The 22,445-nt window shown below is 55.3% G+C and overlaps 1 protein-coding gene across 5 annotated transcripts in view; it reads left to right on the forward strand.

Moving 5' to 3' along the window:
• Nucleotides 1-22,445, forward strand: part of MYH11 (myosin heavy chain 11) — a 125,451-nt gene that overhangs the window by 95,601 nt on the left and 7,405 nt on the right. For all 5 annotated transcript variants that reach the window (XM_004471878.5, XM_058286386.2, XM_058286385.2 and 2 more), the window contains 23 exons: nucleotides 1,558-1,751; nucleotides 3,198-3,319; nucleotides 3,425-3,494; nucleotides 3,640-3,800; nucleotides 5,173-5,281; nucleotides 6,638-6,769; nucleotides 6,883-7,089; nucleotides 7,978-8,115; nucleotides 9,208-9,331; nucleotides 9,688-9,859; nucleotides 11,232-11,444; nucleotides 12,538-12,682; nucleotides 15,186-15,392; nucleotides 16,897-17,001; nucleotides 17,090-17,242; nucleotides 17,485-17,733; nucleotides 19,303-19,515; nucleotides 19,826-20,038; nucleotides 20,273-20,434; nucleotides 20,841-20,969; nucleotides 21,177-21,265; nucleotides 21,703-21,826; nucleotides 22,099-22,307. In XM_004471878.5, the coding sequence (XP_004471935.2) occupies nucleotides 1,558-1,751; nucleotides 3,198-3,319; nucleotides 3,425-3,494; nucleotides 3,640-3,800; nucleotides 5,173-5,281; nucleotides 6,638-6,769; nucleotides 6,883-7,089; nucleotides 7,978-8,115; nucleotides 9,208-9,331; nucleotides 9,688-9,859; nucleotides 11,232-11,444; nucleotides 12,538-12,682; nucleotides 15,186-15,392; nucleotides 16,897-17,001; nucleotides 17,090-17,242; nucleotides 17,485-17,733; nucleotides 19,303-19,515; nucleotides 19,826-20,038; nucleotides 20,273-20,434; nucleotides 20,841-20,969; nucleotides 21,177-21,265; nucleotides 21,703-21,826; nucleotides 22,099-22,307 (3,640 nt within the window). The remainder of the gene's footprint in view (nucleotides 1-1,557; nucleotides 1,752-3,197; nucleotides 3,320-3,424; nucleotides 3,495-3,639; nucleotides 3,801-5,172; nucleotides 5,282-6,637; nucleotides 6,770-6,882; nucleotides 7,090-7,977; nucleotides 8,116-9,207; nucleotides 9,332-9,687; nucleotides 9,860-11,231; nucleotides 11,445-12,537; nucleotides 12,683-15,185; nucleotides 15,393-16,896; nucleotides 17,002-17,089; nucleotides 17,243-17,484; nucleotides 17,734-19,302; nucleotides 19,516-19,825; nucleotides 20,039-20,272; nucleotides 20,435-20,840; nucleotides 20,970-21,176; nucleotides 21,266-21,702; nucleotides 21,827-22,098; nucleotides 22,308-22,445) is intronic.

Raw genomic sequence — 22,445 nt, forward strand, 5'->3', positions numbered from 1 at the left:
CACAGCAGATTTCTTTCTTGGCACAAAGAACCTGTAGGCCTGGGGCTTACGGGCCTGGCCGCCCTTGTTTCAGGTAGAGAATGCTCCAGGGAGAGTCATTTGTGCCAACATTTGCTGAGCGGCCCACCCCGGGCCAGGCCCTGGGACCTGGTGGCAGCATCTCCCCCCAGACCCCCCTCCTCGCGGGGACTCCTGACACACCTGCAGAGCCCCTTCCTCAGGAGCCCCCAGGCTGGTGGGGGAGACAGACCAGCGAAGAGCATGACAGCCGACCCCTGTCGAGTACCAGGTGCAGAAATGGCGCAAACCCAGGGCCAGCGCCAGCGTTGAGCGGGGTCCGGGTAGCGCCAGCTCCCTGGGAGTCTCTCGTTCCATTCCGCAAGAGAAAGAAGCCCCGTCCTCATCGTTGCAGCTGCTCTTTGCTGGCTTCCTGCCACAGGGCGTTCGCTGTACCTTCTGCCCAGCATGTTCTTCCCCTGGTGTCTGCGTTTGTCGGGGCTGCTGTAGACTGGCTGGCTTAAGCAACAGCAATGGACTGCCTCCCGGTTTAAGGCTGGGGGTCCCGGAGCAGGATGTGGGTAGGGCGACCCCCTCAAGCGTGGAGCCTTCCGTGGCGGCTTGCTGGCCACCATGCCTTGGTCTCTGCCTGCCTGGCGTGGCCGCCTCTCTCCTACTGTGGCCAAATGTCTTCCGCTTACGAGGACTCACCCCGATTTGCTCGGCCTCACCGTAATTCCTAGGCTCCTGGAGCATGAGTTCGCCCCAGGACCGGGGTTTCGACCTTGAACGTGCCTCTGTGGGGGGGCGTGGGTCGGCCCGTGACAGCTGGGGGTGCCTTCCTCACTTCCTTCCCGTCTCCACTCAATACCAGCTTACCAGAGAAGGACCCTCCCACCACCCTAAGAGGGCATCCCGTTCCTCTCTCCCCTTCCCCGGCTTTATTTCTTTATTCTTCTTCCAAGCGCTCCTCACCACCTGAGGCACTCTGTCTCCTTCCATTTGAAGACCTAAAGACCATGGGCCTCCTGGGGTGGGGTGGGAGCTCTGCTTTGCTCAGGGCTGTGGCCCCAGGCCTGGCGCATAGTAGGTTCTCACTAAGGATTTGCTGATGGATGGAGGATTGAAGGCCGGCAGAGAGGTTAGCACATCTGCACCTCATCCACATATTCCTGCCGTGTGGGGTAGACGCTGGTGTCACCTCCATTTTATAGGTGGGGAAACTGAGGCACAAAGTGGTCCTAGACCAAGGCGATCCAGGGCATCGGTGGCAAGAGCAGAATGTCACGCAGGTCTCCGCGGCAGTGTCAGAGAGAATTTCTTTTCCGCTCTCGGGAGCTCAGGCGATTGTCCAGACAGCACATGGAAGCTAACGATCCCACACCTCTGCCTTCCCCGGTGGTGGACACGAGGAGTGGGCTGGCGGCGGGAAGCAGGAGAGGGCACGGGGGTCCTGGGGTCTCGCAGGGAGGGTCCCCGCCCCCCCCATCCAGGTCCGCCCTGGGGGATGGGTGACTGGGGGGGGCCCGGGGCTGACGCCGCCCCTCCCGTCCCCGGCAGTGGACCGGATCGTGGGGCTGGACCAGATGGCCAAGATGACGGAGAGCTCGATGCCCAGTGCCTCCAAGACCAAAAAGGGCATGTTCCGCACGGTGGGGCAGCTGTACAAGGAGCAGCTGGGCAAGCTCATGACCACGCTGCGCAACACCACGCCCAACTTCGTGCGCTGCATCATCCCCAACCACGAGAAGAGGGTGAGGCGGCCCCGCGGGCAGGCGCCAGAATCGGGACGGCCCCCCAGGGGGCTGCAGAGGGTTCCGGGCACATCCGGGACTTGGGGGAGGGGAGGGCTGGGGAGGCACCGAGGCAGACCAGGGTGGCGGGTCAGGGGAGAAGGCTGTTGCTCCATGCTGGAGGGCGCCATCCGCCCTGCAGGGGAGGTGGTCAGAACTTGGGACGCAGCCCCGATCTGGAGGCAGAAGAAGGCAGGGGAGGAGGGAGAATGTACCAAGTGGTGTTTTCCACCTTGGCGTTGCTATGTGGCGCCCCCAGGCACTTGTCCATTCATTATTCCAGTAAATATTTACTGAGCTCGCCTACCTGTGCCAGGTGCTGGGAATATAGCGCTGGATAAGGTGCCCTCCTTGCCTGCAGATTTCTTGTAATCCAGCAGGGGTGATTTTTGTCCCCCGGTGATGCTGGACAATGTCTAGAGACATTTGTAGTTGTGAGGACTTGGGCATCCAGTGGGTAGAGGCCAGGGGCTGCACAGGAAAGGATTTTCTGGCCCCAAATGTCAACCGTGCAGAGATTGAGAAACCCTGATCTAGTGGGACAGGCCAACACGCAAACTGATCACCATGGTGGGATGTGGTAAAATGTGAGAACACCGAGGAGCAGGGGCTTCCACTCCTACCTCGGGGCTCAGCGCCAGCTTCTGAGAGGGTGTGGACTTCCAGGATGGGCAGGTGTCTTTTGGTGAGATGGAGCATGGGGGGAAGCATCCTAGCAGAGGGAGCGGTAAAGCAGAGGCGTGGAGGCGAGACGTGACGGGCACGGAAGGCACGCTGGGAAGGTAGCTTCGTGTTGCTGGTGTGTGATGGTGTGAGGCAGGGATCGGGCGGGGAGGTGGGGCGCGGAGGCTGAGCGGGGAGGCAGGCGCTGGGTCGTGGAGTTCCTGGGTGGCGGCAGAGTGTGGCCTTCTTTCACACAGGGTGTGACATCATTTTAGAAGCAGGGCGAGGGGCTGGACGGGAGAGGCCGGACTGCAGGCTGGAGGACCAGTGGGAGGTGGTGGAGTGGTCCAGGCAGAAGGTGGTGCTGAGTGGTTGAGAGTGGCGGTGGGGACGGGCAGAAGTGGGTGGGCTGGGGGGACATTTGAGAGGTAGGAGCTCTGGAACTTGGTGAGGGACAGGAAGGGAAGGGAGAGGGAGAACGGAGCCCCAGTTCTGCCCCAGGTGATGCCAGTGCCACCAAGTGTGAGAGATCCTGGGGCAAAAGGCACCCGTTAAAGGGCCAGAAAACCCAGCGAAGGGCGCTCCTGTGCACCGCACTCTCAGCCAAGACCTCACCCGGTGCCTCCGCTAAGGCCCCCTAACCCGGCCAGGCTGGCCATCAGGCAGGAGATCTGGGGCTCGGTGCCCGCGCCCTCTCCGCCCGTGCCAGCCCCTGCGGTCCACCGCCCTCTTCCGCCCTCGCAGTCTGGCAAGCTGGACGCGTTCCTGGTCCTAGAGCAGCTGCGGTGCAACGGCGTGTTGGAAGGCATCCGGATCTGCCGCCAGGGCTTCCCCAACAGAATCGTCTTCCAGGAGTTCCGCCAACGGTGAGCCCGCCGGGTCGGGGCTGGCGGGGCGGGGGCGCGAGCCCGGCCGGGCTGGAGGGACACGGGACGGAGACGCCCTCGGTGACTTCCGCCCCACGTGTCTAGCTACGAGATCCTGGCCGCGAGCGCCATCCCCAAAGGCTTCATGGACGGGAAGCAGGCCTGCATTCTCATGGTGAGTCGGGGCGGGACCCTCCAGGACGCACCCTGCCCACCTCCCAGCCGCTGGCCCCTGGGCTCTGGGGTGGGACGTTTCTTCCACACGCGTCACCACCACCCAAAAGGCGCAGCTCAAGGCGGGAACTTTTCTCCTTCTGCAGATCAAAGCCCTGGAACTCGATCCCAACTTGTACAGGATTGGGCAGAGCAAAATCTTCTTCCGAACCGGGGTTCTGGCCCACCTGGAAGAGGAACGAGACCTGAAAATCACGGACGTCATCATGGCCTTCCAGGCCATGTGCCGCGGCTACCTGGCCAGAAAGTAAAGACGGCTTTCCTGCCTCCTGACCCCTTGCCACCAGCGCAGACCCGAAACCCCGATACTCTGGGTGTTTCTGGCCTTGGGTTCTGCTTGCCCCATTCTGAGAGGCATCCTAGTTTTGGAATCGTCATCTATTGAATGGCAGCTTTTTCTGGAGGGGGAAGCAACGCCGCTACTTTAAGTATCTGCCTAAGTGCAGGGCAGGGAAGTGAGTGGGCTCTGGTGTCTTAGACCTGGGTCCTTATCCTGGCTCCTCCACTTTGATGCTGAGTGGCCTTGGGCAAGTTACTTTACCTCTCTGAGTCTCGCATTCCGCTACTGTAAGACGAGCATAATCATTCCTACTTCATGAAGTTATGCGGGGTCAATGAGATGAGGCATGAAAAGGGCTTATAATGGTGCCCAGTCATCATTTCAGAAATGGTAGAATATGATCACGTTGCTGAAGAAATGCTATCTGGCTATCTCTTGAGCCCAGGTCCGGTGGCATCCACCAGGCGGTGCCTTGGGAGGCCTGATGCCCTTTCGGTGTTGTGAGGGCTGGGAGCTGGGTGAGTGCGAAGGCTCCCGAGTGACAGTCACACCCTGAAGAGGACTTGGGCGGGGGTGGAGGAGAGTTCACCGCCTGGAACGTTTATTCTCATTAGGGAAAGGTCACACCTCATCTGCAGAGCCCAGATGTGGCAGCTGATCACAGCCGAGGGGGACCAAGACGATCAAGACCAGCTGGCATAGCGGGTCCAGAGACAGACCTAAGTGATTACGTTTCCTAAGCAGACTCTCAGTTACCAGCCCTCCCACCTCCGAACAACTGGGGCGGTTTAATTCTTAAAGGTCACCCACGTCCAAGGTGGTGGCCAAGATGGGCACCGAGCAGAGACGAGCGGCTGCTGCTCAGTGCGCCGCGGAGTCTCAAACTCAACAGCCCTTAAACGAGAAGAGATTTGATGGCAAGGTCCCCACTTGGAGACTTCTAAACCACAACCTAGGAAAGAACAGGTTTAAACCCAGCTTTGGGGAAGCCACAGCGGGGGCGGGAGGGGTCCTCCCTAGGACAGAGGTGGCGTCGATGTGTTTCCTGGGTGGTGTTTGAACCACAGGGGGGTCCGGGGCATTTTGTAAGCCTTGAGATCCCCTCGCCCTGAGAAAAGGCTCTCGCTTCCACACCGGGTAAGTGGTCTGTACCAGACAACACACTTGTGTGGCAGGTGTTCGGGGGTTCCAGAAGGATCTGCGCTGGTGAGAAGCAGGGGTGTCTCTGAGCAAGCCCGGCAGACGTGGCTTGGTTTCGGGGTGCTGCGGGGCAGGATGCCGTGGTCCAGGGGGTGAGGCGTGCGGCAGCCCCTCACAGCGCCGCCTTCCCGCCCCCCAGGGCCTTCGCCAAGAGGCAGCAGCAGCTGACGGCCATGAAGGTGATCCAAAGGAACTGCGCCGCCTACCTCAAGCTGCGCAACTGGCAGTGGTGGCGCCTCTTCACCAAAGTGAGTGTTCGCGGCCCGGGCTCGGAAGGCGCACCACCTCCTGCAGCCCCCCTGCCCTGACCCCCGCTCCGCGCTCTCCAGGTGCTCACTGGAGATGGTCCAAAGTCGATGAGCAACGGGGGTCCCCCCAAAAAAGCCAAAACCTTGCCAAAATTTGATTCCTCAGTGGCGCATGGACTACAGCGTGGCCCTAGTCGCCTATGAAACCTTCCCGTCACCCCCGGGTACCCTCGTGTTGCCCTTTCACCATCGCCCCTCCCCAAACCCTGGCAACCAGAATCTGTTCTATAATTTTTTCACTTCAAGAAGATTATAGAAATGGAAATCATAAATATGTAACCTCTGGGGACTGGCTTTTTTTTTTTCACTCAGCGTAATTCTCTGGAGAGCCTTCCAAGTTGTTGTGGATATTACCAGTTCGTTTTTATTGCTGGTAGAGGCAAAGGCTTCTGGGCACAATGGGCCCCCACGAAATCGTGGTTGTAAGACACCAGTGTGTAAAGATTGACTCTGTTTCAGTAGACGTGTCCGTGAGTGGGAACCCTGGCACACACCTTGCATGTGGAACAAATATTTATTGAGTGTCTCCCGTGTGCCCGGTACGTGCTAGGTGCTGGGGGCACAGCAGTGAACAAGATACCAGGGCCCCCGCCCTCGATGATGGCAGGCCAGTGGGAGGGGGATGGCAGGCAGAGGGTCAACAGATGATCAAAGAAAGATATGATGGCAGACTGTGGGGAGCGTGAAGAAAGCCACAGGGCGCAGGGCTTGCAAAGGACGAGCTAGGAGATAGCCAGTGAAAAGGAGTGGGGAAAGCTGCTGTTTGGAAATGGCCATGCCTTTTGACCCAATTTCTGAGAAACTATCCTCAGAAAACCACCCTAGATAAAATGTGTGGTGAAGAAAGACTGAAAGGAAATACTAATAATGACTTTAGGGAGGTAGAATGTGGGTTGTTTTTTTTTTCCTATTCTTTCCTTGGAAGGAAAAATAACAGCATATCCACTGTCTCTCGGGATGAGATTAAAGGGGGGAGAGGGAGATTTTCTCTTTTCACTCTGCACGTTTTTGTGTTGCTCTGGTTCTGGGTTTCTCAGTCCAGGCATTATTGTTGGACGATTCTCTGTCGTGGGGCCGTCCTGTTGAGCAGCATGCTTGGCCTCTACCCACTAGAGGCTCGTAGCACCACCCCACCCCCGAGTTGTGAACACAAAAATGTCTCCAGACATGGACGATGGTGTCCCCTGGAGTGCAAAACTGTCCCTGACTGAGAACCACTGGTCTGATTTATTTCAACAAGAGTGCATTCCTTTTGCCATGAAAACAACATGTTGACCTGACCATGTGCGTGCGCAGGTGAAGCCGCTGCTGCAGGTGACGCGGCAGGAGGAGGAGATGCAGGCCAAGGAGGATGAGCTGCAGAAGACCAAAGAGCGGCAGCTGAAGGCAGAGAGTGAGCTCAAGGAGCTGGAGCAGAAGCACACGCAGGTACTCGGGCCGGGGGCCTGGCGGGGGCTGGGGCAGGCAGGCTGTGCCCCCGGCGGAGGGCAGGACGTGCGCCCCCCTGGGCTCACCGGCCTCCTCCCCACACCCCCGGGCAGCTCTCTGAGGAGAAGAACCTGCTACAGGAGCAACTGCAGGCGGAGACAGAGCTGTACGCCGAGGCCGAGGAGATGCGCGTACGGCTGGCGGCCAAGAAGCAGGAGCTGGAGGAGATCCTGCATGAGATGGAGGCCCGGCTGGAAGAGGAGGAAGATCGAGGCCAGCAGCTGCAGGCGGAAAAGAAGAAGATGGCCCAGCAGATGCTGGTGAGGCCCCACAGGGCCCCTCGGGGTGTTCTGAGCCACATGACCCACACTGCAGGCCCCGGAGGGCCCCCCACTAAGCCTTGGTGAGACAAGGCCGTCAGCTAGAGCTGGAGTTTCAACCCTGGTCTCCTCCAGAGCCCTGCCCTCCTGCCTTTCATGTGCTAACGCCTTGTCTCCTCACAGCAACCCCCGAGTGGCAGCTACTGATGTTGCTTAGCTATTGTTGCACAACAGAACACCCCAAAACTTAGAGGCTAAGAACAACAAACATTTGTTATTTCACCCAGTCCCTGGGGTCGGGACTCTGAGAGTGGCTTAGCTGGGTGGCGGTGGCTCGGGAGCTCCCCTGAGGAGGCGATCAAGGGGCCGGAGGAGCCGCAGCTGAGATGGCGGCCCACGCTGTGGGAGGCCTCACTTCCTCACCGCGTGGGTCTCCACACGCTGCTTGAGTGTCCTCACAACATGGCGGCCGTCCTCCCCCAGAGCCCGTGACCCCAGAGAGCAGGGAGGAAGCTGCAGCGCCTTTTATACCCTCGTCTCTGAAGCCATGCACCACCACTTCCTCTTTATTTTACTCCTTAGAGCAAGTCACTAAGTCCAGGCTGCACTCAAGTGAAAGGAAACCAGACTCTGCCCCTTGAAGGGAAGAGTATTAAAGAACTGGGGGCAAATTTTAAAGCCACTATGGCGTCTACTCTCCCCGTTCTACGGGTGAGGTGATCGAGGCCTCACGAGGCAGAGGGGCCCCCCAAACCTCTTCTTCCCCACAGGAGGCAGCAGAGTGCCGGGGGGGCTTCAGGTCCGGCCTTGGTGTTAGCGGGTCCCCGTGTCTCCTGGAGAGTGACGTGGTTTTAAGCAAGGCCGTGATTATTTTCCCTCCCCACAAAGGACCTGGAAGAGCAGCTAGAGGAGGAAGAAGCTGCAAGGCAGAAGCTGCAACTCGAGAAGGTCACAGCTGAGGCCAAGATCAAGAAACTGGAGGATGATATCCTGGTCATGGATGACCAGAACAATAAACTGACCAAAGTGAGTGGGGACGAGCGTCTGCGTTAAAACTACAGGCTCGCCAGGGCCAAGGGCTGCAGGTGTTTTCCTTCTTGGCCGGATGTACCCAGGGTAGTTAGCGCCGAGCAAAGGGCTACCTCCGTGCAGTGACAGGACAGCGTGCGGCTGCTTTCTAGGTACAGGTGTGTGTTGGACTGGGTCCCTGGTGGTCCCATCAGCCAAGGAGTGATTCTCATAGACACCAGTTGCAGAAAGGCAGGCAGATATGCCCAAGGCTTGGGGGCCTGCCCATGAGCTGATTTACCACTTCCAGTTAGTAATAGGGTGGCCAATAGTCCCAGTTTGCCTGGACTGACGGGTTTCCAGGAGGTGGGACTCTCAGTGCCAAGTCTGGGGAAATCCTGGACAAACTGGTAGAGTTGGTCAGTAATCACTAGCCAAAGCCACTGAGAGGGCTGGATCCTCCTGGGCACCTAGGGGACTGGGCATGCATGGTAGAGAAGGACCCTGCCCCCATGGGTCTTATTCTAGTGAGACAGCGAAGAGGAAATTGTGTAGATGACCAGTGATTACAATTGCGAGCAAGGTTCCGAAAGAGGTGTTCACAATATCGTTAAGAGTAGAGAACTAAGGGATGTAGGTGGGGTATTTAGGGAAGGCCTCCTGGAGGAAGTGGCATTCAAGTGGAAACCTGAAGGCTGAGGAGTAGAGGAAAGGAGGTGGAGGAACATCCCAGGCAGACAGTCCATGCTGTGCAAAGGCCCTGGGGCAGGGAAGAACCGGCCCATGGGAGGAAAACTGAGAGAGAGTCCCACTGGTTGGGGCATGAAGTGTGTGGGACTTGGGATGAGAAGCGGATCATTTTTTTAATGTATTATTAAGAAACTTCTGTTTACCATTTTTGAAAGTCTAGGTGTTTTGTTATTGTTTTTTAGGAGGTACTGGGGATTGAACCCAGGACCTTGTGCATAGGAAGCAGATGCTCAACCACTTGAGCTACATCTGCTCCCCTGCATTTGGTTTTAATGTGGTTTTATCCAGAAATTACTAGAAATTAAATGTCCTAGAGAAAAGAAAAAAGCCAATGACACTTCTTTTTCTTTCCTTCAAAAGGAGAGAAAACTCCTTGAAGAAAGGATTAGTGACTTGACGACAAATCTTGCAGAAGAGGAGGAAAAAGCCAAGAATCTTACCAAGCTGAAAAACAAGCATGAATCTATGATTTCAGAACTGGAAGGTAACCTGTCTATCCAAACGGGTTTTGAACGGAGTTTTTGAAAGCCAGGAAAATCAGACGGAAATGTGAGAAGGGCAGTTAGTTCAAGAGAGTTCCCAGCTCTCTCCAAGCTCCCCGATCACCCTTAGCCAGCACTCACAATAATAATAAAAGACGTTCCTCGGTGGACTAACTTTCCTTCTAAAGGATGACGTTTGGGGCAGCGATGATTCCGGGGTGGGAAGATGTGTGCGTGTGTGTGCATGTGTGTGTGTGTGTGTCCGTGTAAACCACGAGCAGAAAGCCTCGCCCTCCACCCACTCCCAGGGGTCTTTGTGGCGGCTGCAGCCCCTGAGGAAGCCCTGGCTTTGTTGCAGTGCGGCTGAAGAAGGAGGAGAAGAGCCGGCAGGAGCTGGAGAAGCTGAAGCGGAAGCTGGAGGGGGAGGCCAGCGACTGCCACGAGCAGATTGCCGACCTGCAGGCGCAGATCGCCGAGCTGAAGATGCAGCTGGCCAAGAAGGAGGAGGAGCTGCAGGCGGCCCTGGCCAGGTAGCCACCGGCCCTGCGTGTCGCCGCGTGTCCCGTGGGCCCCGCTCGTCCTCAGGCCGCCGCGCTCCAGGCGGCCCCACGCCCAGACCCGGCCTCCTGTGACCGCCCTCCCTAGCCCTGCTGGCACCCCAGGAGCCATGCTTCTCTCCAAACCCATCCTCTCTGCAGTCCACCTGGCTCTCCAGTGCTGAGTTTCCGCTTGCCGCTGAGTTCACTTCCGTTGGCATCACAAACACATGCCTAAAACCGAGACCAGCCGTCCCTTCCCTGCCCTCTCCGTGGAGGCCCCACGGTTATCTTCGTTGCCCCCCTTCTCCTCCCAGCCCCGGGAGGCGGCAGTGGGCCTCATTCCCAGTTTCCTTCCAGTGGCTCTGAGCTTCACACCAGTGGCCTCACGCTGGGAAAACTGCACTAACAACCAGCGAAGCCTTCCGTGCTTCGCGCGTCGCAGGCTCTTTTCAAGCGCCGTCTTCCCAGACACCCGGGCAGGTCCGCTTGGAGCGGGAAGGAATGTGGGCACGGCCACCCGGCTTTTAGGAAGCAGAGCTGGGACTCGGGCCCCAACACTTTCTAACCGCGCCCCTGGCCCAGGCTCTTCCTTGCCAGTGAACTTGGTGCCACGTGACGACCCCAGGGGGATCAGCTGAGATCCCCGCCCTGGGCCACCACCCTGCACAGGGAGCGGGCTCCCACACCTGGCCCTGCACGCTGACCCACCTTCCAGAGTCCGACCCTAACGTGATCGTTGCCCCCACTCACAGGTGCAGTCAAGTCCACATGCTTTTGTCTCGCCATCTTCCCTCGTGCTATTTCCTCTCCCATCCACTGTGGTCCAAACCAGACAGCAGCTCCTCCCTGTGCCAGGAGGGGCCCCTCCTTCCACCGCACTCCGGAAGCACATGGTGCCATCTGACCCGCACTTTACATCCTGCCTTGCGCTCCGGGTTCCTGCCTCCCTGGTGTAAACCTCTCCCCCGGCGGGGCCCGGCCCCCTGCTTTGATGGTAGCTGGCACTCAGGAGCTGCCGGAGCACAGGAGGAAAGAACCAAGAGGGTTCCCAGGAGGAAGGAGTCGCTGGCCTTCCAGAAAGCATCTGTGAGGCTCCTCCTGGGACCCCGCGCTCTTCCCCACACAGCTCCACTCCCCGCCCTCCCTGGCCTGTTCTGACATCAGGCCTCGGTGCTCACTCTGTGTCTACGTCTCCAGGTGGTCCAGCCCAGCAAGGTGTCCTCGTGGGGTGGGGTGGAACACATGTTTATACATGGCTAGAACAAGCGCGGCTGGTTCCAGAAGGCGATGGTTGGCCCCCGTGGTGAGAGAGCAGTGGGCCTGGGGCCCCGGGGACTTCATCCTGCTGGTCTGTCCCCGGCAGGCTCGACGACGAAATTGCACAAAAGAACAACGCCCTGAAGAAGATCCGAGAGCTGGAGGGTGTCATCTCAGACTTGCAGGAGGACCTGGACTCGGAACGGGCGGCGAGAAACAAGGCGGAGAAGCAGAAGCGCGATCTGGGGGAGGAGCTGGAGGCACTGAAGACGGAGCTGGAGGACACGCTGGACAGCACGGCCACGCAGCAGGAGCTCAGGTGAGAGCGTGGCTCCCGCAGACCCGCCTCACGGCCAGGACGGGCTGTGTGGACGGGGCAGCCCAGAGCAAAGCTCAGTCACGGGATTTCCCGGGCGCTGGACTCCCTTCCTGGCTGCATTTTACTTAATAGCAGCATGATTATTTTCAACCTGCAGGCTGCTTTTACATCAAAATACAGTACAATTAGAGAACAATTAGAGTTCTTACCAGTTAACATTTTTTAGTATTTCCTTTCTGTCTTTATATATGAAGCTATAGATGTGTTAAGATTTTCTGTTTAATTTTTTAAAAAATATTTATCAGACTGGTCTGGGATTTAAGAGTCACTACAGGCAAATAAACAACAAACCCAGATCACCTGCCAGACAATGAAGGCTGACTGTACTGAAACTTCGTCATTTATTCATTCAACAAATAAACACGTGTTTTGATTGCGTTCCCTGGGCCAGGTGCTGTGCTAACAATGTGTGCCCCAAGAGTCATTTCTCCAGGCTTTGGGGTTTATGCTACATCACTCACCGTGGCTAGAGGTCAGCACAATAATTCTGCTTCCTTCCCTCCTAGCAACAATTTGGAGAAGCACACGACAGGAGTTAAAAGCATGGCTTGAGGTCAGACTGGGTTCAAACCCTGGCCTATCACATCGTGGCTGTGACCATGATCAAGCTGCTTGCCCTCTCTTACCCTCGGTTTCCTCCTCTCTAAAATGCAAATTCTAAATATGTGCCACTTATGGTCACTCTGAGGATTATCTGAAACAATATATTTAAAGAACTTGGCTCAGGGCCTGGCATATAGTAAGTGTTCAATAAATAGCAGCTTAATATAATAGTCGAGGCACATTATGTGGCTCATAGCATTTTATTTCCATTCTACTATTTTGTGTATTTGTTTGTTTGGCCCCAAGAGAGATTCTGGGCAGGGAACATGCTTCCCATTTTGCAGCAGAGGAAATTCGAGGTCCAGAGAGGTTAGGTGACTCACCCGAGGTCACACAGCTAGGGAGGGGCAGTGCTACTGTTCCTCCGCACAGTGCTGAGAGGAACCTCTGTCTCCACCCAACTGCCACCCACTGTGTTCTTCCTGTCAAGGGCCAAGAGGGAGCAGGAGGTGACAGTGCTGAAGAAGGCTCTGGATGAGGAGACGCGGTCCCACGAGGCCCAGGTCCAGGAGATGCGGCAGAAACACACGCAGGTGGTGGAGGAGCTCACTGAGCAGCTTGAGCAGTTCAAGAGGGTGAGTCGCGGTGCTTTCTAGTGGCAAGGCGTGGAGCGCGGTAGGTAGGTGGACAGCTTCAGGTGACTGGTTCCAGGGATCTGTGCGAGGGTGAGCCCGCTCGACAAGACCCTAGCGATGATGACAGCAGCTCACAGCTGTTATGCTGACATGCACGAGGCCAGTCGTGCTTCACAACCACCCTGTTAAATGTGCACTATTAAATCCACTGGTCACATGCAGCGAAGGACCTGCCCAGGTCACAGCTGGTCAGTGGCAGAGCTGCAATTTAAACCTGAGCATCTCGTAACACCTCCAGATGGGGTCTACAACACTGCCCCTTGTAGACCAGCAAAGGGGAAAAGAAATTCTGGGAGGGTAGCTTGAAAACGTTTGATCCCCGTAACTCCCCTGCAGGTTAGTGGCCCAACAGCTCTCTCCGGCCTTTGTGAGCCACAGGATCTGATCATCCTTCCCGTTGCTGGGCTCTGTAGGGTGTATGGGGCTGGGGACTGTTGAGAGAGCACTACTCTAAGTCACTTATCAGGGGCTTTTCTCTCCCTTTGGACTGTTTCCCTGAGCTTCATTCCTAAGGGTGAGCGTTGTAGCTTATGACCTCCTGCTGGAGAGCTTCCCTGAAAATCTAAACTACTTGATGTCGCATTCCTTGAATCAATGTAGTGGTTTTCCCACATCCTCTTTAGTATGGTATTTGGGTTTGGCGATACTACTCACCTAAAAATAGTTGGAGTTTGCATTGGTTTCTATCGCTAGTTAAGCTGAACCGCATTCCGTGAGGTGGTTCGCTACCAGCTCTATCGGAATCTAAAAATTTACCGTGTTTTAGGATCATCATCATCATCACCCTTATGTAGCACATAGTAGGTGCCAGATGCTGTCCCAAGTGCTTTACATAATTAACGCATTTCGTTTCACCCGTGACACTTTAAAATGCTGATTCCCAGGCCCTGCCCTCGATCCTGATGGAGGTGGTCTTGGGACCACACTCTGCAAAGCACTGTGCTCACACTCACTCTCCAAATGAAGAGGCGCGTGTTCACGTGCCCTGCTCACTTGTCAAACGGAATCTGAATACGTTACACGTTTTGTCAATTCTTCATACATTTTAGACAAATACGATTTTGCTTGCTGTAATACTATGGTGTACGTTTCCCCTTTCTACTGTCTTCCCTTTTATTTTTATACACTTGAGCCAGAATGGGCAGTTTCCACCATCTGAAATTAGCCCTCAAAGCAATAGGGAGGGCAACGTAATTCTTAATTCTATGCTGGAAGAGTGGGCAGCGAGCAGAGGCTGGGGCCCAGGCAGGCCACTCCGGAAAGCCCCAGCTGGGAGCGCCCCCGCGGCAGCCCGCTCCGCTGCTCCCCTGCGCGACTGCGGGGCGCGGCTGGGACTCTGCCCACCACTCAGGACTTGTGGATTTGACCTCGCCACTGTGGCTGACTGGTAATCTCCGGTTGTGGGGGCAACAGCAGTCCTCTTTGGCTCCCCTCAACACATTTGCAGCTTGGGGGTCTTAGGCTGGGCTGTGGCTTTAGGGGAGCCCCGGCCCCCTGAGATCTGTGAGGTCTTTGCTTATCCCCCTGCACTGTACCAAGAGAGCCGTCGCCTTGCGGGGCAGCTCCTGACTGCTTGGGTGGAGGAATGTTCTGAGGCGGCCTGGACCTCACACCCCCTCCAGGGGCCGTGGAAAGCCGAGCGCTGCGTTTCCTCTGCTCTCGGGCCCCTCTGCGTCTCTCTAGCCTTTTCCCTCCTCCCCGTGGCCCTGGGGAAGGCCCCATTTCGCGCCTGCCTTTGCCCCACTTTTCTTCTTAGGGAAACCCACGTGTGCAGGAGCCTGGCAGGTAACTTCATCTGTCCCATGAATCACGGTGTTATTTGATGCCACAAGTTCGGGATGACAGGGAGCGACGGGGACTGGGCCTGCTGGGGCCCGGCTGCCCCCTCTGCGGAGGCAGCCGCTGCGTAGATTTGGCTGACTGTTCCTTGGAGGAAGGCAAGACCCGCCCCCAGATCTCCAGTTTGTTTTTTTAAAGTCACAAGTAGTGAGGTATATACAGGTATACACAGTAAAATCCACCGATTGTAAGTTACAGTTCAATGTATTTTGACACATACACATTGGGGTAACCACCACCTGTCAGGATACAGAACTTTAGATTTTTTTAAGAGAACCTGGGAATCTAGATATTTATGTGAAATTTCTTTATTAAAATGTTGGCAACTAATAAAAAAAAAAAGTCAAACAGGACATGAGGTGGCCTGGATGTATAGCCCATGTAGGTTGCTGCTCTGCAACGTCCACGCTTTAAAAGAGCAGAATCCCAAGTTCAACCGATGGGGGGAGGGTTCCCCGCCCTGCCCGGCCCTTCCCCTGCGGTGATAAGCAGAGATCCCTGCGCTTACCTGGAGGAGGAGGGAGAGCAGAAGCTTGGCGGACCACACAGGTCCCTATCTAATGCACGCTCCCCCCGCCCCACCCCCTCCTGCTTCTTCGGCCAGGCCAAGGCAAACCTAGACAAGAACAAGCAGTCGCTGGAGAAAGAGAATGCAGACCTGGCCGGTGAGCTGCGGGTCCTGAGCCAGGCAAAGCAGGAGGTGGAGCACAAGAAGAAGAAGTTGGAGGTGCAGCTGCAGGATCTGCAGTCCAAGTACAGCGACGGGGAGCGGGCCCGGGCCGAGCTCAACGACAAGGTCCACAAGCTGCAGGTGAGGCTCTGCAGGCAGGAGGCTCTTCCCAGCCAACGGAAGCCTCCCTTGCTGCAAAACAAGTAGCTTTCCTCTAGTTTACATTCCTTGGGAAGAGAAGGTCACCCTAATGAGTCTGATCTTTAAAAGCCTTCATTGGCTGATTCAACAAGTATTTACTGAGCACCTGCTGCTTGCCAGGGTGTGGGCTTAATCCTAAGATACAACAATAAAGAAAAAGATAGACACTGTGCTTGCCCTGGTTGAGCTCCAGCCTAGGTGGGGGAAAGGACATCGCTAATCACAAAAAGGATATCAAAATATGCTGGCAAGGTGAGGTATGTGGTACAATAAGTGCAAATAACAAGGGGTCTGGCTGGGGAGGAAGGGACTTAGGGAAGGCTGCCCTAAGGAGTTGAGTAATTTGATGGCTAAGTCTACTAGGCAGCAAGAACAGCATGTGCAAAGGCCCAGGGGTGGGTGGGGCCATTAGAAGAGGGCAAATAAGGCCAGTCCAGCTGTACTGCCAAGGTGGAGGGGGAAACTCGATGCAATTGGGTCTAGAGGAAGGCTGTAGCCAGGTGGTGTGGGGCCCCTGAGGCCCTATTATGTGGATATTGCTCTTTACCCTGAGTGACAGGAAGTCATGGATGGGTTTTAAGCTGGAGAGTGACATGGTCTCTTGATCTTTGGTGTGGTTTAGCTTTGAATACACATTTCACCTGTCTTACCATTCATGGGATATGGTTAAGCTTTTGATGAATATTTAATGTGCTTTCAGTAAGGTCAAGGGGAGAGCTGACTGTTCTACATGTGGGTAAAAGCAGTGGTTTTGCTATCCTAATAAAAGCAGTGTCCTAATAAGAGCAGTAAAAAGCAGATGAAGGCCTTTAAAGATTAGAGTGCAGCCAATCTAACTACATCCTCGTTGAAAACAGAAGAGGACGGATGATGGGCTGATATCTCCAGAAGGATCTGCTCAAACACACATGGGCTGGGGTAAAAGGTAGAGAACAGGGCAGAGAGCTTTTTTACCTCTAGTGCCTATATCTTTGGTTTTGGCCATAAAGAGTCAGTGAAAGGGCAGAAACTTGGGGGCGAGGAAGGGGCAGGCGCCATCTTACATTCTTCTCCAACTTTAAGTTGGGGAGTGGCCAGGTCAGTGCACCTCTTGGCATCTGAACTCTCAGACCTGCTGCTTCATCTTTGCCAACCCTGATAGAGATCCAGGATCTGTTCAGTGGGAATAGGGCCCAGTCAACACAATTTGAGGCTCTACCAGGTACTTAGAACCTCCTAGAGCCAGGGATCTCATCTTGTAGGCCTTGGACTTCCTCAGGGGGCCACAGAGTTAGGATAGGAGGTCCATACCTTCACGGGTACTTTCCTCAATCAGTGGATACCATAAGTCCTGTCCCATGAGGGTGATGTGATATGTTTTGAGTAAGATGAACTCCTCTTCCTGAATGAGGATTGGGATCCTGTCCTAGAGTCCAAACTAACCATAGGTCCTCTGTGCCCTCAGAATGAAGTGGAGAGTGTCACAGGGATGCTCAACGAGGCGGAGGGGAAGGCGATCAAACTGGCCAAGGACGTGGCATCCCTGGGGTCCCAGCTCCAGGACACCCAGGTGGGTTCCCTGCCACATCATCCAAGGGGACCAGGGGTACACCATCCCCAGGGGGAGTCCTGGAGACTTCTGCACATCTTTTTTGTAGGAGCTGCTTCAGGAAGAGACACGGCAGAAGCTCAATGTGTCCACCAAGCTCCGACAGCTGGAGGACGAGAGAAACAGCCTGCAGGACCAGCTGGATGAGGAGATGGAGGCCAAGCAGAACCTGGAACGCCACATCTCGACTCTGAACATACAGGTACCGGCTGTACATTCTTGCTTTGGTCAGGGGTCGTCTCAAAGTCTTTCTGGGCCTGGAGCTCTGATGTTTTGCTGGTGGTAGAATGTGTACACCCTTTTGCACGGCTCACCGTGGCTCCCCCTGCTGTTGCATGTCTTCAAAGAGGGGAAAGTGGGCTTCATTTCTCGGGGTTTGGGGAAGCAGGGATGGGGTCCACTCACGGCCTTCCTCTCACCTCCCCCTGCACACTGCCATTTCAGCTCTCTGATTCAAAGAAGAAGCTGCAGGACTTTGCCAGCACCGTGGAATCCATGGAGGAGGGCAAGAAGAGGCTCCAGAAGGAAATCGAGGGCCTCACCCAGCAGTATGAAGAGAAAGCAGCTGCTTATGACAAACTGGAAAAGACCAAGAACAGGCTTCAGCAGGAGCTGGATGACCTGGTCGTCGACTTGGACAACCAGCGGCAGCTGGTGTCCAACCTGGAGAAAAAGCAGAAGAAGTTTGATCAGGTAGGGGCTGGCTTGCCATCAGTTTGGATCCAGAACGCTGCCTGGGGGAGCCCAGGTCGTGGAGGCCCAGCCTCAGGGTTGGCTGGCAAGGTGTGCGGCCAAGTCCCATCCTCTGCTTTGCCAGACACAAAGGAAGGCTACCTGTGCTGTGTGACGGTGAAACAAAAGGGCCAGGAGAGCAGAGTGAGGACAGCAGGAGAGCGGTGGCTTCTCTAAGGAGCCCCACTTAAGGGCCACCTGCAAGCCGTTCTAGTCCTGAGAAGGAGTGAGGTGCCTTTACTTTATTCACTCAACATATTTATGGAGTGCCTATTGAGTAGTCCAGGTAATTTGAAGTTTATGCTCTTTATCTCTTTTCTGTCAACATTATGAAAGACTTCAAAAACACAGCCAAGCTAAAAGACATGTACAGGGGACACCTGTATTACGCTCCACCTGAATTCTCTCATTAACACCTTATGGCACTTGCTTTAACAGGTATTTATAAGGATGAATTCTATCTAGCAATTGAATCTGTCTTTTGGATGCATTTCAAAGCAAATTAAAAGCATCTGTACATTTCCCCCTCAGTATTTCAGCATTGCACATCATCAACTAGAATTCATCTTTCTTTTTACAATTTTGCTTCTTTGGAGCTAAAATTTATATACAGTGAAATACCCAGATTTTAGTTTGTTTGGATAAATGCATATATCCATATAACCCAAACTCCTATATGCCAACTTTTAATATATGTTACCCTTAATTAGTAAGCTTGACTTAGTTTATAAGTGACTCAGGGTATCCTGAAAATCATTATCTAGATTGTACTGTGAGGCCAAATGCCAGGGGCTTGGGGCTGCTTTCCCCTCCCTGATTGGCCTGAGCATTCCAGGCTCCTCTGTGGCATTGTGGAGTCTCCCCTTTCCGTCAGCGCCCCTTCTCTATATCATCAGCTTGTCTTCATTGCTTATAATCCACAACTTCACTGTATGGTCAAGGGCCTGCGGTGGTCTTTATTTCCTGTCAAGTACTGTGAAGGGTTTTTGTGTTGACTGTGTTGCTTGGAAACACCCCCACCCCCATTCCAGCTGTCTTCTGAAATCTGGAAGAGTCTGGTCTTTGGACACTACAATAATATAATGCACTGTTCTGTGTCTCTGAAGATGAGATTAATGTCAGGATGGTGTGCTGCTTGAGTTGCTTCTCCAAGAAGGGATAAATGCATGCAGGTCCACTCACACACATGCCTTGCCCTCCTCTGATGAGAGATAGTTACTTGTGCCCATGATACAAGAAAAGAATTAATCAGCCTTTGGCTGGATTAAATGCTACTTGGACCTCAGTAGCAGTAGGTTCTACCCATCACGGGCAACTTTAGTGGTTTCAAAGCACGTTCAGCTGACTTTGGCTCTGTGTGAGGTTGATCTAGACACCAGAAATCAAGAGTATTATAAACTTATTCCTTAGGTAGCTCAATTATTTATAAATTATCCCCATAAATTCAATGGGGATATTTGAAAATAATGATGTCAAACCTCAGATGTGCCTAGCTTTTCTCATGAATGCCTGCCCCTGGGTGTTTTGTAGCTGTTAGCCGAAGAGAAAAACATTTCTTCCAAATACGCGGATGAGAGAGACAGAGCCGAGGCGGAAGCCAGGGAGAAGGAAACCAAGGCTTTGTCCCTGGCTCGGGCCCTTGAAGAAGCCTTGGAAGCCAAAGAGGAACTTGAGAGGACCAACAAAATGCTCAAGGCCGAAATGGAAGATCTGGTCAGCTCCAAGGATGATGTGGGCAAGAATGTAAGTTGCTCATTACTGTCTTTGTGCACATTTCATCGACCTGCTTCTTTGCTATTTATAAGTATATGGGGTAGGGAACTGGCTCTTTTGATTGGGAACTGAAGGCAGTTCTTTGGACTGATGCAAAGATGGGAGTGGTTTGCAACAGCAGTTGAGACTGATCTGAGGGGCAGGCTCCAGCCTGAGCTCTCAAGGTCCATCTTCCTTCCTGGGTGCAGGCAAAAGCCATCTTGCTGCCTCTCACTGTGGGTTGCTTGACCATCTTGAGGTCAAGCCTCACGTAAATGGCGGTTCTCACTCTGCCTGTCAGGTCCATGAGCTGGAGAAATCCAAGCGGGCCCTGGAGACCCAGATGGAGGAAATGAAGACCCAGCTGGAAGAGCTGGAGGATGAGCTGCAGGCGACAGAAGATGCCAAGCTGCGCCTAGAGGTCAACATGCAGGCCCTCAAGGGCCAGTTTGAGAGAGATCTCCAAGCTCGGGATGAGCAGAATGAAGAGAAGAGGCGGCAGCTCCAGAGGCAGGTAGGACCTGTCAGGGGCAAGGGCTGACTGGGGGGCCTGGTTCATTCCTGCCCCCATACTGACTGCAGTCACGGAGACTCTGTTTCCTCACCTGCACCATGGTGCTGAGAAAACCCACCTTGCAGGTGCTTGTGATGGTTAACGGAGCTGTGTGCACGTGGGGACTCGGGGATGCTGGTTAGGGCCAGCGTCCAGGGAACAGTCGAGCAGCACACATCTCTCTTCCTTGCTCAGCTGCATGAGTATGAGACTGAACTGGAAGACGAACGAAAGCAACGTGCACTGGCAGCTGCCGCCAAGAAGAAGCTGGAAGGGGACCTGAAAGACCTGGAGCTTCAGGCCGACTCGGCCATCAAGGGGAGAGAAGAAGCCATCAAGCAGCTTCGAAAACTGCAGGTGAGTTGAGAGCATGGGCTGGAGGAGCTGCCACAGGCCAGCCACATCAGCAGCAGCAGCAGCAGGAGGCTGGCCTGCCTCCGACATCTGTGCCAGTTCACCTGTTCTTCCATCACCATCTAGCTTTTGGTGGCTGTTTCCTGTCCCACGTAAGGCACCATTCATAGGCATCTGGCCATTGCCTGAAGATCACATCAGAAGCTCGGCAACTTGAGCAGATGGTTCTGCTGAGTTCATCCAGAACAGTGCCCCCAAAACAGCCACCTGGCCACCTGGTGCTGAAGGCAATGCCCGTGTAGCAGGGCCTTCTCTGTGGTTGGAAAATCCAAGGGATTGGCATGGAAAGATGAGTTGAGAAGGACCTGGGTAAAGTCATCTTAGCTCATCCCTTCTGCAACCCATGCAGGCTCAGATGAAGGACTTCCAGAGAGAGCTGGAAGACGCCCGTGCCTCCAGAGAGGAGATCTTTGCCACAGCCAAAGAGAATGAGAAGAAAGCCAAGAGCTTAGAAGCAGAGCTCATACAGTTACAAGAGGTAAAGGCTTCTAGATATGAGGGCCTTAGTGGGGATGTCCTCTCGGCACCCTGTGTTTGTATATTCAAGGGTCCCTTTTCCTCGCCCAACATTCTAGATGGGTGGCGACAGCAGGTGCCTGGGGACAGGAGCAGGGTGGGTTCCTGGGGGAGCTCGCCCTGCCTTTGCAGACAGCAGGTCCCCTTCCCTCCCCACCCCACCCTCCAGGATCTGGCCGCAGCTGAGAGGGCTCGCAAGCAGGCAGACCTGGAGAAGGACGAGCTGGCCGAGGAGCTGGCCAGCAGCGTGTCGGGAAGGTATGGGTTACCCCTGCGCCCGTGGGGGGAACAGGGTGATGGAGAGGATGAAGCAAGAGGCACCTCACAGGACAGCCTCCTGCCCCATCTTAAGGCTGTGAGGGACAGTGAGGGAGGAGTCAGCCCCACGGGGGCAGGGGAAGTTCCTTTCTCAGCGTTTTTCTGTCCCTCCTTGGAAGCATGGCCAGTGTCACTCATTCTGAATGAGGAGTGCGTGGGGGTGGGGGGAGACTGAGGAGTCGAGGAGCACAGCGAGGGGTCCCACCCTGCCTCAGCCTGTCGCCCTGGGTACGAGCGCCAAGTGCGGGCGCCACAATTCCTAGCCGCGTGGCTTTGAACACGCCCTCTCCTCCTCCCGGCAGTCCCGAGCTCCTCCAGAGAGGGGCCTTTTCTGAGTCAGGGTGAGGGTGGTGGCCCTAGACGTGTCTCTCCCCTAGGAACACCCTTCAGGACGAGAAGCGCCGCCTGGAGGCCCGGATCGCCCAGCTGGAGGAGGAGCTGGAGGAAGAGCAGGGCAACATGGAGACCATGAGCGACCGGGCCCGCAAAGCCACGCAGCAGGTGAGCGCAGCGCCCGAGCAGCACAGCGCTTGCAACACAGCTGCCAGAGCAGGGCGAGTTCGGAAGTCTCCCAGCCTAGGGCAAAGGACAGATGAGGGACAGAAGGCTGAGGACAGGGAGGGAGCAGGGGAGGCATCGCGAGGCTTCCTGAACTGCTGCCTCTCCAGCTGAGCCTTCAAGGAGGCCCGGGAGCTGGCTGGCTGCAGCAGCCCTGACCCAGGGACTCACGCTGGGGCCACACACTGAGGCTTGACCTTGGTCCTCCTCCCCAGGCCGAGCAGCTAAACAATGAGCTGGCCATGGAGCGCAGCACAGCCCAGAAGAACGAGAGTGCGCGGCAGCAGCTTGAGCGGCAGAACAAGGAGCTCCGGAGCAAGCTGCAGGAGATGGAGGGGGCAGTCAAGTCCAAGTTCAAGTCCACCATCTCCTCCCTGGAGGCCAAGATTGCACAGCTGGAAGAGCAGGTGGAGCAGGAGGCCAGGTACTTAGGCCACCCACGCCTCCACCCCCTCTCCTGTGGCATGAAGCCACCATGGGAAAGTGGACAGGCTGGAGACAGGCAAGAGGGTGCTGGCCTCTCCGCACAGCAGTCCTGGCTGAACATGAGGATGGGGTCCCT

This window comes from Dasypus novemcinctus, chromosome 23 (assembly GCF_030445035.2).
Source record: "Dasypus novemcinctus isolate mDasNov1 chromosome 23, mDasNov1.1.hap2, whole genome shotgun sequence".
Classification (NCBI taxonomy): domain Eukaryota; kingdom Metazoa; phylum Chordata; class Mammalia; order Cingulata; family Dasypodidae; genus Dasypus; species Dasypus novemcinctus.